Below are 15,102 nucleotides of genomic sequence, written 5' to 3' on the forward strand. Positions count from 1 at the left end.
GCTCTCTGGTTATTGCAAAGGCTGTATGCAGCAGTGGAAAAAATGTTTCAGCAGCCAGTCTAGCCAAAGAATATTATTCATTTCCACAAGGAAACAAAGACATTAATCTATTTCTAGCAACCTGAAAAATAATAGTAATGAAAGGGTAAGAAACATTGCACATTTCCACAGGGGAGTATTCAATCTAAGACTTTGATTTAGTGAGATTTTCTGGGGGTTTTTCTGGTTTTGTCTGCTTTCTTTGAGAAGAAACAGAGGCCTACAAAACACAAGTAAGCGTAAGCCTCAGGACATGCAGAGACACCATGTCCTTCCATCTGCCCAGAATGCATACAGCAGTACTTGATCGTGGGAATACACCAGACTTCTTTGTCCCTTCTCTCTCCTAGTTAACTGAAAGCAAGAAATAATTTCTTGTACTGAAATATACTAGGTTCCAAATGTTTTTTAATGGTAGCCTGCAAATGAAATAAATGTAAATAATGTAATGTAAGTAAATGTAGTGCTCTTTTTGTCTCAGTAAGCCTCAACAAGGTCTAGGCCATGCTTCTTTAGCCATAAAGAAGACAGGAATGGCAGTCTCCAGTTAATTCTGATTAACACAGTTAATGCCCTGTGTTTAACAGAAGAACAGACATGTCCACTACCTTTGCTGAAGAACATATCAAACATAAGAATTGAAATACATCTGAACAAAATGTAAAATCTCCTAAATAAAGTTAATAGAAACTTAGTCCAGATGAACTCAATCAGGTCTGCTTCACCTTATTCCTCCAACAACATAATTCTACAAGTTTCTGTTCTTCCTTAGAGTCTCATGTACAAAATCAGGCATGTGCTTTTAGAATGCCTTCTAAAGTACAATCATGCATACATCTATTTTTCAAGAGAAAAGTCTATAAAAGGAGACAGGCATTATTTTTTCCTAAGAAAACAAGGAATGTGCTGCCATCTTCTTTGGCAGTAATGCTTTCTTGCCCTTAAACTTCCTTAAAGGGAGCATGTTGTAGAATTTCAAACAAATTTGAAACTATGGTTTTGTTCCCAAAGTCACTACATTCCTGAAAACATAATAAAAATAGGCTGGGTAGAGAGTGATGCTATATAATCCTGTTGGAGGAAAATGCTGTAATCATAAACTTCTATTTTAGCCCAGAGAAACTATGTGGGAACTCAAATGTAATTTAAAAAATAATTGGAAATCAGGGCTTTATTGGTCCTGCTGTTCATGTATCTCCTGCTCACTGATAATAGAAGAGGAAAGGACAAATATTTACAGTGAAGGTGCAATTATGCAGCACGATTTGTGTAGCCTGGTAAATTAGGTGTATCTGAGCAACACAGATATGAGTATGGCAAAATGCAGGATCATCCACACAGAAAATTAATGGGCACAAGGATAAATATCATATACTGTAGTGTAGTCAACATGGTTTTGTAAAGCGAAGTAAGGTGTAACAAGCAAGGTTGGTTGGTTGGTTGATTGGTTGGTTGGTAGAGTCTCTTTTGGCCAAAAGCAATTGACAGTCTCTTGCCAGAGGCTTTTGGGGATAAAAGGAAAATCCTTCATATAAACAAACTGTTGCTAAAAATGTCAGAAACTGACTGAGTGGTCATTTCTTAGTGGGTCAGTGATGGAGCTGTGTTGGGATCTGTGCCAGAGTCCATGCTGTTGTTTCGTCTATTTGTAAGTGATCTGTTAAAGGGGATGAATAGTGAGGTGGCAAAAGTTGCTAATTATATGAAGGTATTTGAGAAATTTAAAAGGGAAATCCAGCTGTAAGAAGCTGGAAAAGGACCTGGCCATACATGGTGACTAGGAAATAAAATGGTAGGTGGTGTTTAGTGCTTTTAGATGTAAAATGCTCAGGTGGAATAAATTAATTTTGATTTTAAATACCCAGTGAGAAAGCCTCAGCTTTCTGTTAGTCCTCACTCCCAGCTGTAGACTGGTGCCCAGCCAAAGGCGTCTTGTAATAACATTGTGTGGTTCTTTGAACACTCTCTTCTCACCAGCTGTCAAAAAAGCTAATAGAATGTTCTAAACTATTAACACAAGAAGAGAGAAGAAAGGAGAATGCATGAGAACATTGCTATAAACATCCATAGTACATTCACATTAGGAGTAATGTGTGCAATTTTGCATCCCCATCTCACAAAAGTTCTTGTAGAGCTGAAAAAGAATAGAGGGTAGCAAATATTGCACAGGGTGTGGAAGTATCCCCATACAAGGAAGGAATAAATAACTAAGCAAGTTAGTTAGTAAGAACTGCTCAGAGTGGAGGAGATAAAAATCAAGGATCCAATAAAATCTTGACTAAAACAGAAATGGTGACCAATGGACAATTGTTCATTCTAGTCTTATTTTGAACAATTATTTACGTTCATGTTCTGAATGTAATTCTGAATGTTTCACATTGACATTCTGTGAATAAAAATTCACATGTCTGAGGAAAAAGGCTTAGAAAGTGATAACACTGGAGAAGGATGTAACACAATGGCAGATAACCACTTGTCCTTATTTCCAGTGCAGCTCTAAATCTGAGAACCCAGAACCCTCAAGTGTTTGGTAAAGGAGTGATGTATAGAACTAGACATGCAGCCAGCACACTGTGAAGAATTAGTTAAGATCATTAGAGAATCTTTTTAGTTCTGTGATTTTACAATCTGTGGGTCAGGCTTCAGAGAGCAGAAGAGGCAGTGACTTTTTTAAAATATCACTGACTCCATTTTGTACAACTCCTGACAATTTACATGATGCTGCTGATTTTTCTCAAGACAAAGCTGAAGGTTTGATATGTCTGCAAAAATAGCATACATTTCTCATGTCTGGGAGAAGAATAACACATGACTATGTAGTGTGCAATTAAAAATCTGCACTTTATCACTTTTTTCTTTCTTCCTTTTCCTTATTCTCTTCTTCCCTGGTTCTATAAAAATAGTCTTTTTTGGCCTTCAGATATGCCTGCTGTTATCTGTTCCTGTTGTAGCCCCATCTGCATAGCTCACAACAACATATGCTCCAAATTTGAGGGGTATCTTGTTAAACATGTGTTGAGCTAGGGGGATCATCTAGCTTGTTGAGCAAAGGGGATTTATATAGTAAAGTTCCCTTCAGCTATCTAACAGCAGTGCAGACTTTGGAAAGCAATTCCTGGCTTTTGCTCAGGATGACTTTTCTGATGGTGCTTGGTTTGCCTCTCTGCTAACTGTGGTTGTGAATTAATCAGATGGGCTTTTCCTTGGCAGTTTTATCTTACCCAGCTGAGCTTTTCCCATGGGTGGTACTGCTTGGTATCAGGAATGATGCTTATTTTCTGATTATCTTAAGGGCACTGAGTGAAGGTAAAAAGTAGTTTCTTCTTCCCTTCTTATAGAGAAGAGTTGAGTATTGGGTATATGACTGCACCAAGCAGGTAATGAAGTTACCTTTTACAAAGTCAGACAAGTGCAGCAGGTATTTTTCAGTTTTTATGCTTGTGTGGGACATCTTCCCTACTTCCATTTCCCATAAATGCAGGTATCCTTGTCCAGGGGAAAACAGGATGCTCATCTTCTAAACATCCCATTTTAAATGTTCGAAACATCCCATTTAAACATACCATTTAAATGTTTGAAAATGCACAGAAGGGCAGTTTGTTCTATTTTTTGTCTGAGGTAGTACTATGTCTGTCACAAACTGTATGTTTTTATATCATCCGCGATTACTGTGATTTGCACACATAATGGCAGATTGAGGAGGCATGTCCAGTAAATTATCCAACAGCAATTTTATGAAGCCTTAAAAATATTGTGACTCAATAAATAGCATATTATGTAACTGGTAGGAAAAGCCTAAATTGCTATTTATAGCTGTATTAAAGGGATATTGAAGATTTTATATGCCTCTTCTAGCATTCTGTGCTTGTAAAATTTGCCATGGAGGCAGCACTGCTAATTCAGGAAAAGAAGAATAGTTTCCTTTACATAACAAACAAAAGGTTTGAAATAAATTTAGAAAAATAGAATATTTAGTGTTATCCAAAGAAGAGACAAATTTATAAAGATCTAGCCCTCCAGCAGAGTCTAATTCACACTGTCTTTTACATTCAGCACACATCTTCTTTCAGCGTTTTAAATGCCTTCAGAAATGAAACTTTTTGGCATGGCAGCTGCAGAAGACAAAGTCTTCCATTTTATCCATTTTAGGCAGCAGCAACCATCCATTCAGTGCAAAATGTGACTGTGGAACAGAGATTGTTTTAACCTTTCCCTATGAAAGAAACCAACAAAATTATGCTATTTCAAGATACATGTTTACATGTTGTGTGCCCTGAATAGAGGAGCCCTTGTCTCAGGGTACCTGAGGCTATTGGGAAACAAGCTCCTGTGTACCACAATTATCTATTATTTCAATTAAGCTGCACTACGGCAAATGTATTTTGCTGCTGGATTTGTCCTGAGAGCCTTTGCTTGCAATTTTGTAAAACAAAACCAAAATCAGTTCCAAGTAAGAATGTATCACAGCTTTTCTCTCACTTGTAACTCCATCCACGTAAATCTTCCTTAGGGAATTTATAGGGAAAATAGCATCACATTGGATCCTTGCTTTTCAAAGGCCCTCCTTCTGTGCTTGTCTTTAGCTACCGCAAAGGAAGGAAACTGCTTTTGACAAAGTCTGCATGTGCCTGCATATGTTGGGGTTCCCAGTTGACCAGGACTGTGGAGCTGTCTGCACCTTTTCTTTACAATAAGTGCACCAAGATAATATGAAATCACTAAGAGTTCATTTACTAGAGCACAAATCAGGAGGAGGTAATTATTTCCTGCAAGAAAGAGAGATTTTAATTCTTTGCCATTTTAGAGTGAGCTTCTTTGCTCCAGTTTTGCTTCTCTCCCAAACTCTGTTTTCCTAAATTGTGACAGATTCCATACATTCCCCTGGGCAAACATTTCCCTTCTGTCACATCCAGAGCTTTGCTGTGAGCCTACTCCCATCCCCTCTCCCAGGCAGGGTCTCCCAGCCTGCAGTGTTATGTTGACTTAAGTCAGTCTAAGTCAGTGCAGCTACATTCCCTTGCTGTGAAGTTGTCCAACCTCACAGTTTGGGGAGCTGAGCTTCCCAAAAGCAAACTCACACTCATTAGACTTTGGCTACTCCTGGTCCCTGACTTGGCTTCCAGAGGGATCAGAGAACCATGAGGGCTGTTGACCACAGCTCCTCTTTTCTGCAATGCAGCAGGATCTCACTCTGTTTTTCAGGAATGCAGCAGTCAGGATGAATCAAATAGCTGCTTCTTCCCTGCTGCCTCACCAAGCATTTTTAAATCACAAATAGCATAGTAAGCTGTCAGCAAAGAAACAAGGAAACTGATAACATCTGTTAAAGATAAGCATACGTATCAGGTGCATGCATGGGCACACACAAAGAATAATAAGCAGCTCTCTGAGCAGGGAGCAGACAGGACATGATGTTCCCAGGTGGATGCCTTTCCATGCCTGCAATAGTTTGCTCAGATCATTTCAGCCTCGCCTTGCCTGTAACCAGGTTGTCTGTTCCTGCCTTCTGCAAGAATGTGGAGGGGGCCCTGCTGTAGGGTCAACATCTAGTGTTTCATCTAGGAGATACAGCAATTCCCCTTACACAAGCTGTGACACTGAGTTTAAATTCAGACTGTTTGAGATAAAAGCTTGGTTTGTTACTGGTGTATGTCAAGAACCACAATGATATTTCCAAACAGCAAAGTTTGGCCTATTCCCATGAACTCAGTATGGCAGAGCTGACACAAAGACAGCCAGTGGGAGACATCCAGGAAGCCAGGAAGGAGCCTTCTACAAAGAGATCAACCTTTTTGCACAGGAGAATGGCAGAATTTTGCTTTACATAGTTAGGTTGTTGATTTAAAAGTGATACTGAATGCAAAACTGCTCTGTAGAGGATGTGCAAGGTTTCATAATTAAGAGCCTACCCTGAAGATGTGTGGGCATTGCATAAGAACCACGAGCACTGTATATTTTCTGCTCCATTAAACCTCTGCTTTATTTAGTTCCTCTGATTTGAATAGTCTCCAATTTTTAAAACAATACTCACACACACATTCCCTGTGTGTGGTTCAGGTTTTATTAAGCAGGATATACTCCTGTTTTATTTAGGAAGTATGCTGAATATAACCTCACATTATTCTCAAAATGTGTGTATTTTTATTTGCCATGTCTTCATATCCATCAAGAAAGAGAGTCTGAAGCATTATTGGTGATAAGAGATAGGTGTTGAAGAGAAAACGTGGCAGACTGAAAACTACATGAGACTGGGTAGCAAATACTAGGCATGTGAGAGCTGAGGAGAGCAGAAATGGAAAAAGCCAACAGAGCCTAAAGAAATGGGATTGTGTGGGGACTAGATTATATAAAGATATCCTAGAGGAAGAAAATCTTTTTGTGGGGCTGTCATAAAATAGACTGACCTTGGGTGAAATAATCTACAGTATGTGGCACGTTTGCTCATTTACGGAGTGAGGTGTCATCTTAAAAAGTGTTATTCCATCTGCTCTAGCTTTTGGTATATTTATAAGCAAATTAGAGATGTGAAAACCAAAAGATCTTTGTCTGTAAAGACTGCCATTTCTTCTCTCTCTAGGAACTGACCTATACTAAATAAAGCGTCTTTCAGTGGGAAAGAAAAGAGAGAAAAACTTTGAGGAATAGACCTCCTTTTACCACATGATTATGTGGGAATTAGGGGTGGTGAGCCCAGCAGGAACCTGTAGCAGTACTTGTTAAAAAGAAAACAGAAAGGTAAAATACTGCATCAGGGCTCCCTGTCAAGTAAAGGCAGGTCTGTGCCAGCTAGGCAGGGGAAAATACAGGCATGTTCATGCTGAGGAATTACCAGCTCAGGTCTCTCTGGGCTCAGATTCTGTACACTGTGCTCTCTTGCTTGGTGTAGACAGCCCTTAAATCCATTTTTGTCCTGCTCATGAATTCTCCCTGGGGTAACTGCCACATCCACAACACAAAGGGCAGGTCAGGACCTTGCCATAACTCAGCTTGTCTTGGTTTTCATGTAACAACAATGAAGCTCTCACATAAAACAGAGGCCTTGGCACTACTGTGTCATCTGTTCAACAGGATATTTGAACTATTGTGGTTCTACACGTCAGTTTTGCAGCATCTCACAGGAGAATGATGTGTACACCATCTCCTTTGAAAGCATGCAGGGGCTCTTGGAATTCTCTTCTCTACATACTTTCAGCAATGGCTTTGATCTGTTATGCACAAAAATAAGGAGTGCTGATTTTCAAGAAAGGGGACTTGTAATACTTCTTTTTTTTTTCGGAACAGAATGAGGTCACCAAAAAGATTCATCAAACATAGGAGCTACTCTCAAACAATGTGCTTCTTGTTTGTCAGACTCAAGAGGATGAAAATTGCTGCTTTAAAAGAAATACGTAGACAATGTGAGAGGGCAAAGTCTTGATCTTACACATCACCACTCTGCAGTTGATGGGATGATGTGAAAAACACACCATGGAAATAAGGAACTATTCCTTAATTTTGTTATTTAGCAATTCTGTTTTTGTGTCAGTGAGAAATTGCAAGTACTTCCCTTAAGCAGCTCATAAACAGAAACAGGGAACAGTACTTGGGGTCTTTTGTTGAAAATTCCAAATTGCCTTTGATCTTTCTTATGTCACTGTGAGCCAAGGGACATTTTTGACTAACACGTGACTGATTATGTTTCTTTCTTCCAGTATGACATTGTTGGACATTCAGGAGATGGCTTCAACATCAGCTTGGTTGAGAGTGACAAAGTTCCCAAGAATAATAAGCAAAGATTAGAAATTATTAAGGTAAATCCTCCTGATAAGTGATGCTGGTAATTAAGGATTTTATGACTGCAAAGATAAAATTGTAGGCTAGTCACAGAATGCCAAACATGAAGATAGTAAAATAAAAGAAAGACAAGAAAGAAAAAATCTGTGTATTTGCATAAAATTGAAACAGGACCTTTCAGAGACATGGCAGAAAACCAATTGTGCCAGAACAGTAGAAGCGGGGTATGCCTTATTCTGGATTGCTGCACCCTAAATGTGTAATTTTGATTACCTATCGAAGGACTGGGGAAGTTCCAAACATTATACAGTGATACAGATATCTCTGCCCGATCATGTGTTATTATTAGTGCATAAGTGATTCATTCAAAACTGTAGAGAGATCCCAGGTCAGTGATTTAGCCTGGTACCTTCAAGAAGTTATGCATAACAGTAGCATTGGGAAAATGTGTCAATGCTAAATTGGAAACATGTCAAATCACAATGGCAGGGCGAGTTTATTCACCAAAACTTTTCCATAGTAGGATGAGGAAAAATTGAGTATATTGTAGGGTTTACCTGGTTGGCAGCTTGATAGACTAGAAGCACGTATCTGGGCCTCCTTCAAAAACTATTTTTAAAATAGCTCCTTTGATTAGAAGAACCTGATTTGATAACATCTAAAATTCCTGGCCTTCTACATAGGTAACAGCTTCATCAATGAATATGATGTATTTATTTTGTAACAGCTCAAACAAAATGTTTAATCATTTTTAAACATGACTGCCACTGTAAGGAATCAGATATTTGATAATAACTAAGACACTACTAGGATTTGGAAGCCCAATGCAAATTATGAACATGCAGGAGCTGTTCATAGCATTAGGAAACTAACCCCTGTTTTCTTCCTGAAGTACATAGGAATGTATCTACTCAAACTGCAGCTGACCAAAATATTTTACCGTCCCTAAGGCCCAGTCTAATTAGGTTCCTTTGTGGGTTTTGATTGTTTGACCAACTGTGTTTTTAAGAAGTGCTGCCTGTCTTAAAATATGTTATATTATATACAAAGAGCTACATTTTCTTTTGTATCTGGAGGACTGTCTGCATCTCTGAGGGACCCCCTAATACAGCAGTACTGAATATTTACTCCCTCCCATGCTAGCTGAAATGAATGCTTGTTCTGAAGTCATCTTAAAGTCGTCTTACCTGTTTCCATGTGGTTATGCTGTGCACACAGACCATGCATGCCCACGCTCAGTTCTGCATGAGTGGAGACCATACCTTGGAAGGGACAGAACATGCCATTCGGGAGATCGCCAAGGAGGAGGCTGATGAGTATTTTGTTATCGTCTTAAGTGACGCCAATCTTGAGCGTTACGGAATTCCACCGTCACGGCTTGCAAAGGTCTTGACCACCAACACTCAAGTCAATGCTTTTGCCATATTTATAGGATCCTTGGGAGATCAGGCAGATAGGTAAGTGTGCTTGGTTTGTACCTAGTACTGTTTGCTTTCATTCTGCATAAATCTAAATTATGCTTTTATTGCAGTGAGTCGCCCATGCTGTTCTGGTTTTGGTCATAGTATCATAAAATCATAGAATGCTTTGGGTTGGAAGGGGCATTTGAATGTCATCTATTCCAACCCTCCTGCCATAAGCAGGGACGTCTGTCACTAGATCACATTCAACTCAGCTTTGAACACTTCAGAGACAGGGCAAACACAACTTCTCTGGATGACCTGTGCCAGTGCATCATCGTTCTCACTGTAAAAATTTCTTTTGTATCTCCAGTCTAAATCTACCTTCTGCCAGTTTAAAACTGCTACACCTTATCCTGTCATTACAGGCCCTGGTAAAACTCTCACTTATAAGCCTCCTATATTTAAAGCTGGTATAGCCACAAATCTCAAGTGTCTTTTCTGTTTCTGTTTGAGTCTTTAACTAGAGGAGAATGAAGAAAATCTGAAAGGGAATTGGCTCTCAGTGGATAATTTTAAGCAGTAAAGGGTTGAAAGATACAACTGCACAGACACCATGAGTTGTGGCTACAGGTCTGTGTTACTCATGAAAAGAGAATCCATTCTGAAAGATTATAATTAAAGAAAGTCTCTTTACTTTTGATAGGAATTAAACAAAGAAAAAAAAACCCTTTGCCTGTATCCTGCTGTGTAAGAGATCTTATAATGGCCTAGTTCACTGGGTATGGAAAATGCACACAATGCTGTCACTGAAATGCATCTCTATGTATGTGAAAGTACAGAATTAGACAAAGCCTTCCTGTAACTGCTGTGGGGGAAGGAGAAGGGAATTCTCTGTTGCAGCGTTTTTAAAAACTAATTTTAAAAGTGAGAGTTTGCTTAGCATTAGAGGAATAGTATAGAGCAAAATTTCATGTAAAAAGCAGAGAAAAATAAACCCTAAGCCTGCTAACTAGACATGAGGGAGATGGGGCTTGTAACATACATCTAGTTTGACTTTTAAGGGTGGGTTAAGCTGTGAATAAAAATGTGTCAGGTTAATACTGGCTGAAGAATACATTTCTGTGTAATCTGCACCTATGTCAGAGAAGAAATACAAAGAGCACGGTTAGAATCATTGGATTTGTTGAACTGAAAGAGCTGTGGGTTCATGGTAGTCAATTTAGGATAAGTATCTTCATTTCCACTGTAAATCGGTAGCTGTCCTCAGCAAACCAGTTGTGGTGACACCTCATGGGATCACTGGTACCTCGATCACAATGGATAAAAATCTCTGGAAACACTCCTGTTTCCGTTGCTGAAAGGAACTCTGTGTCCTACCTGCTCTCAGTGTTTTCTCCCTCTGTTGCTTTCTCAAACCTTTTAATTGCATGGTGACAGCAATGTAAGGAATCCTGTCTTGCGGTAGGGAAGCCAGTTTGAGGTGGTAATTGTGTCTTGTCCCTGATTCTGCTCCTTAGGCTACAGAGGACGCTGCCAGCAGGTCGGTCTTTTATTGCCATGGATACCAAAGAGATACCTCAGATTTTGCAGCAGATCTTCACATCCACCATGCTGTCAAGTGCCTAAGCATCATCATGGGTGTCACCATACTCCTGCTGGAGGTACAAACCCTAAAGCTGAGGATAAACACAATTATTAATGAAATACATACCCTTCTCTAATCAGCCAAGCAGCCATAATCTATACGAATAGATTTCCCCCAGAATCTCTCAAGCACCTTGGCACATTCAAAGAGCTGCGTTGGGGCAGAGGATGGTGACAGAATGAATGTTTTCCTGGAGGGACAGACAGACAAAGGACAGTCTGTGATCACTCCTCTGCCTGCTGTGTTGCCAGCACTATGGAATCATCTCACCCTATTTCATTAAACATGGTTCACTGGGATTTGGTGATCCTGTGCAAGGCAGAGCCAGGCAATCTGTGTCAGTGTTTTGCGTGCATGTATTTGAATGGGTGGTTAACTCCATCTCTGATTTAAGCAGGACTTCTCTTGCCAGGCAGGAAATCCTTCCTTCCTCTTCTATTGCTTTCTTGTCTTGATGGGCATCGGGGCTTCACCCCGACGCTGGGAACAATGGAGCAGTTTGGAAACTGGCCTTCACATGTAAACATTCATTGTCTGATCAGGCACAGTGCTCTGAGTTGTCAGATCTAGAGAAAGTGGCTGTTAAGAAGTAAAACAGTCCAAAAATAGATCATCTCAGTTCTGCCTGTGAAAAGTGAGGGAAAGGGGTCAAAATGCTCTTCAGAACCCAAGAGGCAGCATTTCCAATGAGGGAATGAATTCTTGCCATGTCTCCTTTGCACAGCCAATGCTGCTGCACCCAGTGCACTGTTACACAGAATGCCTGGAATGGCCTGGGCATGTGGGGGTGACTCTTCAATCAGGAGACAAATAGGTTACTAGTGCTTTGCTAGAGCATGTTCATGGTCTGTGTTTCTTGGGTCATTTGAAGGTGAAACTGGAGGAGAGATTTAGGTATAAAAAATAAGTTATGTTTTATAAAGGAAGAGGAAAAAGTATTTTAGGAAGATATCTGCGTTAGAATGTATTTAATATCCAAGTTAATTGTAAAGATTTATTTTATGATTCAATCAGTTGGTGTTTGGCTTGTCCCATGAGGTCTTTATCTTCCCCTTTATCTACTGAAGAAGAGATATTTTGTAGTTCTTTGGGAACTCGATGAATTGAATGTATGATTTAATTAAGCTGGTGTGGGCGATGTGCATCATCACTGATACTCTGCTGATATTAATTAGAGAGTAACTGAATAGAAGAACATTCAGAAAGAGTGCTTATAAAAATCTGAAGGAGGAATTGCAATTCTTTTAATATTTCTCTTAGTCCTGCAGTTGATTAAGCTGCACCTTTGTAAGGGAGGAGGCAGATTAATTTGGTCTCATTAAATACAACTATAGGTTTTTTAAAGGGTCCAGCTTATGGTGATCATTCTTTACTCCATAAGTCCTGCAGCAGAAATGTTTACCAGAACATCAAAAATGTCCCCTGTTTAGGATGAGTTTCAAAGTCTGGTCAGCTTGCAAACTCTTTATGACAAGAGGGGACGGAAGACATTTTTCAAAGTCTTGTTAGCATTGTTATGATAACTATATGTGAAAACAAAGAGACTGAAGATGCAGTTCCTGTTTGGAGAGAAGGGAATTGGGAGGAGAAGGTTGAGAAGGTTATCCCTGGTTGGGACAAATGCACGTGTACACACATACACACAGATGCTGCTACTAAGGGGAAGTGTGCTTCAAAATAAAAATATCTTAGTCCTGTAAACATATGATGAAATACTAAATGCAATAAAGAATTGATATATTAATAAGGCTCTTACTAAACGTGTGTTTACATGGAAATTCCTTTAACAGGTGTGTCTTTATCTCCAGCAGTCCTGAAAAAAAGCTTTTTCATGCAGCTAATTAGCAAATGCATTGTACACTTTCTACGTGACTTTTTTGGATAATCTTTCTCACCTCAGATTTACACACAGTAAAATACTGTTATCTTTATCATTAAAAAATTAGTGCTACTTAAGGGGAAAACTATGATAAATCCAGTTTTTAATATTTTGTTTGATTATGCCTCTAAATTATACTTCATGTATAAATATCATCTATAGTTAACTTTCATTACAGTTACATCCTTTACAGTTACCTTTCTGTACTGTTTGGTTTTATTCTTTGTTTCAGGACATGTCTGTTGTGTTTCAATTCTTGTTCCTTGGGCCTGTAGGACACAGCCATGTCCAGGACCAGGCCTGGCCACAAGGGTGGGATGGGAGTGGGTGGAAGTTTTAAACCTGCCCGCTTTCAGTTTAAGGCCATTCCCTCTTGTATTATCACTATATATCCTTATAAAAAGTCCCTCACCAGCTCTCCTGAGCCCCCTTTAGGTACTGGAAGGTGCTGTAAGGTCTCACTGGAGCCTTCTCTTCTCCAGGCTGAACAACCCTAGCTCTCTCAGGCTGTCTTCACAGGAGAGGGGCTCCAGCTCCCTGACGATCTTTGTGTCCATCCTCTGGATCACTCCCACTGGCCCATGTCCTTACTGTGCTGGGGGCCCAGACCTGGATGAAGCATTGTAGGTGGGGTCTGTCAAAAGTGAAGGGGAAGAGGTACTTCAGTAGATTTTGAGAGTAAGGGAGAAGAAATGAGTGAACCTTTGTTTTTTAGATTTTCAATTCAGAAGGAAAGGGTTTTTGTTTTGGCTTTAATAACATTTCACTGCAGAGCATATTTGACCTGACAGTGTCTCTCTAAATTATAAAAATTCAGGGCAAAATTTTCCCCAGGCCGTACATCTCTCACCTGCTTTAGTGCCCATCGCTACCCCAGGGAAATCAAAGCAGCAACTGTGCTTTTCCCTCTCTCACCAGGACTTGCAGTGCTATTTCACTGTTCAAAAATTCAGCAAACATTCTTCTTTCATGTTACTGGGATTTGCAGAGCTCCCTAATATGCTGCCTTTTTTTTCTTTTTTTTTTTTTTTTTTTTTTTTTTTAATTAGTGGAATGCTTACGAATAACATGGCTTTGTCTGGCTAATAGCAGCACCAGTGGCTGCTCCCATTGCAACACAGGCACCATCTTTGTGTGTCACTCATACCCTCTGAAAGCATGTTAAGGTATTTTTCATCTCTTCTCACAGTTTAATAAGGCACTATTGCACTCATCAGTTTGTATGGAAAGGCTCTGTTTCAGAGAATGAATAGAGCTGCCAGTTGGAGCAGGGCCTGACCTATCACTAATGCTTTAATACCATTAGTCACATCAGCAGTAGTGATTTTAATTACCTCTTGTAATGCAGATTTTGGTCTAATTCTGTTTCTATATGTAATGTGTTCATACCCACTAGCCAGTTAGTAACGCTACACAGTCGTGTAGGATTGTTATTTAACTTTGGTGCAAAAATTTAAAAAAGGAAACCAGAAAGCCCAGGCAGATGAGATTTCAATCAGAGCAAATGCAGGTGATGTTTCACTCAGGCGTGAGACTGTTTACAACAATTTGTAGCAAACAAATTCTCCTACCAAAAAATTGCTTGCAAGGCAAACTGTTCAGCTGAGGGATTTCCTCTTCTAGGAGACAGGCTTTACAACACCAAAATAAATTGCCTAATTCAGAAGTGTTTTTCGTTTTGAGACTGCTGTGTCAGTTTGAACAGCACTGTCGCTGAATAAAATGTTTTAAAGTCAACTACGTTTTCTGGGAAATAAGTGTATGTGGGAAGACTGCAGAAGAGATATGACATTCTTCAGGATGAAGGTGATGATGGGTTTTTTTCAAAGACAAGGACAAAATTATAAAATTTGAATAACTTCATTTTCATGACCATCTACTCTCCCTCCACCTTTTGACAGAACAATTAAGCATATGAAAATAAAAATCTATTTTTTAAAAACAGATACTGTAACATTACTCACAACATCCTTAGTCTGAACATCTGGTGTGACTGCATGCAGAAAAATTCTGTGTATCAAAACACAGATCTACTACTACATTTGTACTGTGATCCTAATCAAGAAAATTGATTAAATATTTATATTTACATTGCAGTAAATATACTGAGAGTTGGAAATGTAAAAGAAAAAAAATCTCAGATATTGACCCTGGTTTTTCCACCCATCACATACAGTTTTTCTTTGGACAGGCTGAGCTGCGCAAATCTAGGTAGGACTGGAAACAAGACCCAGACCCTGGTTGCATGAGGCTGTGGATTCCTCAGCCAGCTGGGTGTAATCTGGCACCAGAGCTCCCTCACTTCCAAAAGAAACATAAGCAAGCAGGAGAAAAAAAGGACAAATTCCTCAAGTTCAACCTGC

At 39.5% G+C, this 15,102-nt stretch overlaps 1 protein-coding gene across 1 annotated transcript in view; it reads left to right on the forward strand.

Annotated features, from left to right (window-relative positions):
• VWA8 (von Willebrand factor A domain containing 8) overlaps positions 1–13,038 on the forward strand; it is a 183,655-nt gene extending 170,617 nt beyond the window's left edge. The window contains exons 43-45 of the mRNA XM_066313338.1: positions 7,731–7,829; positions 9,031–9,269; positions 10,733–13,038. Of these exons, the coding sequence (XP_066169435.1) occupies positions 7,731–7,829; positions 9,031–9,269; positions 10,733–10,841 (447 nt within the window). The 3' untranslated portion in view covers positions 10,842–13,038. The remainder of the gene's footprint in view (positions 1–7,730; positions 7,830–9,030; positions 9,270–10,732) is intronic.
• The last annotated feature ends 2,064 nt before the right edge of the window (positions 13,039–15,102 follow it).

The sequence above is a fragment of the Sylvia atricapilla genome, chromosome 2 (assembly GCF_009819655.1).
Source record: "Sylvia atricapilla isolate bSylAtr1 chromosome 2, bSylAtr1.pri, whole genome shotgun sequence".
In the NCBI taxonomy this organism is placed as follows: Eukaryota; Metazoa; Chordata; class Aves; order Passeriformes; family Sylviidae; genus Sylvia; species Sylvia atricapilla.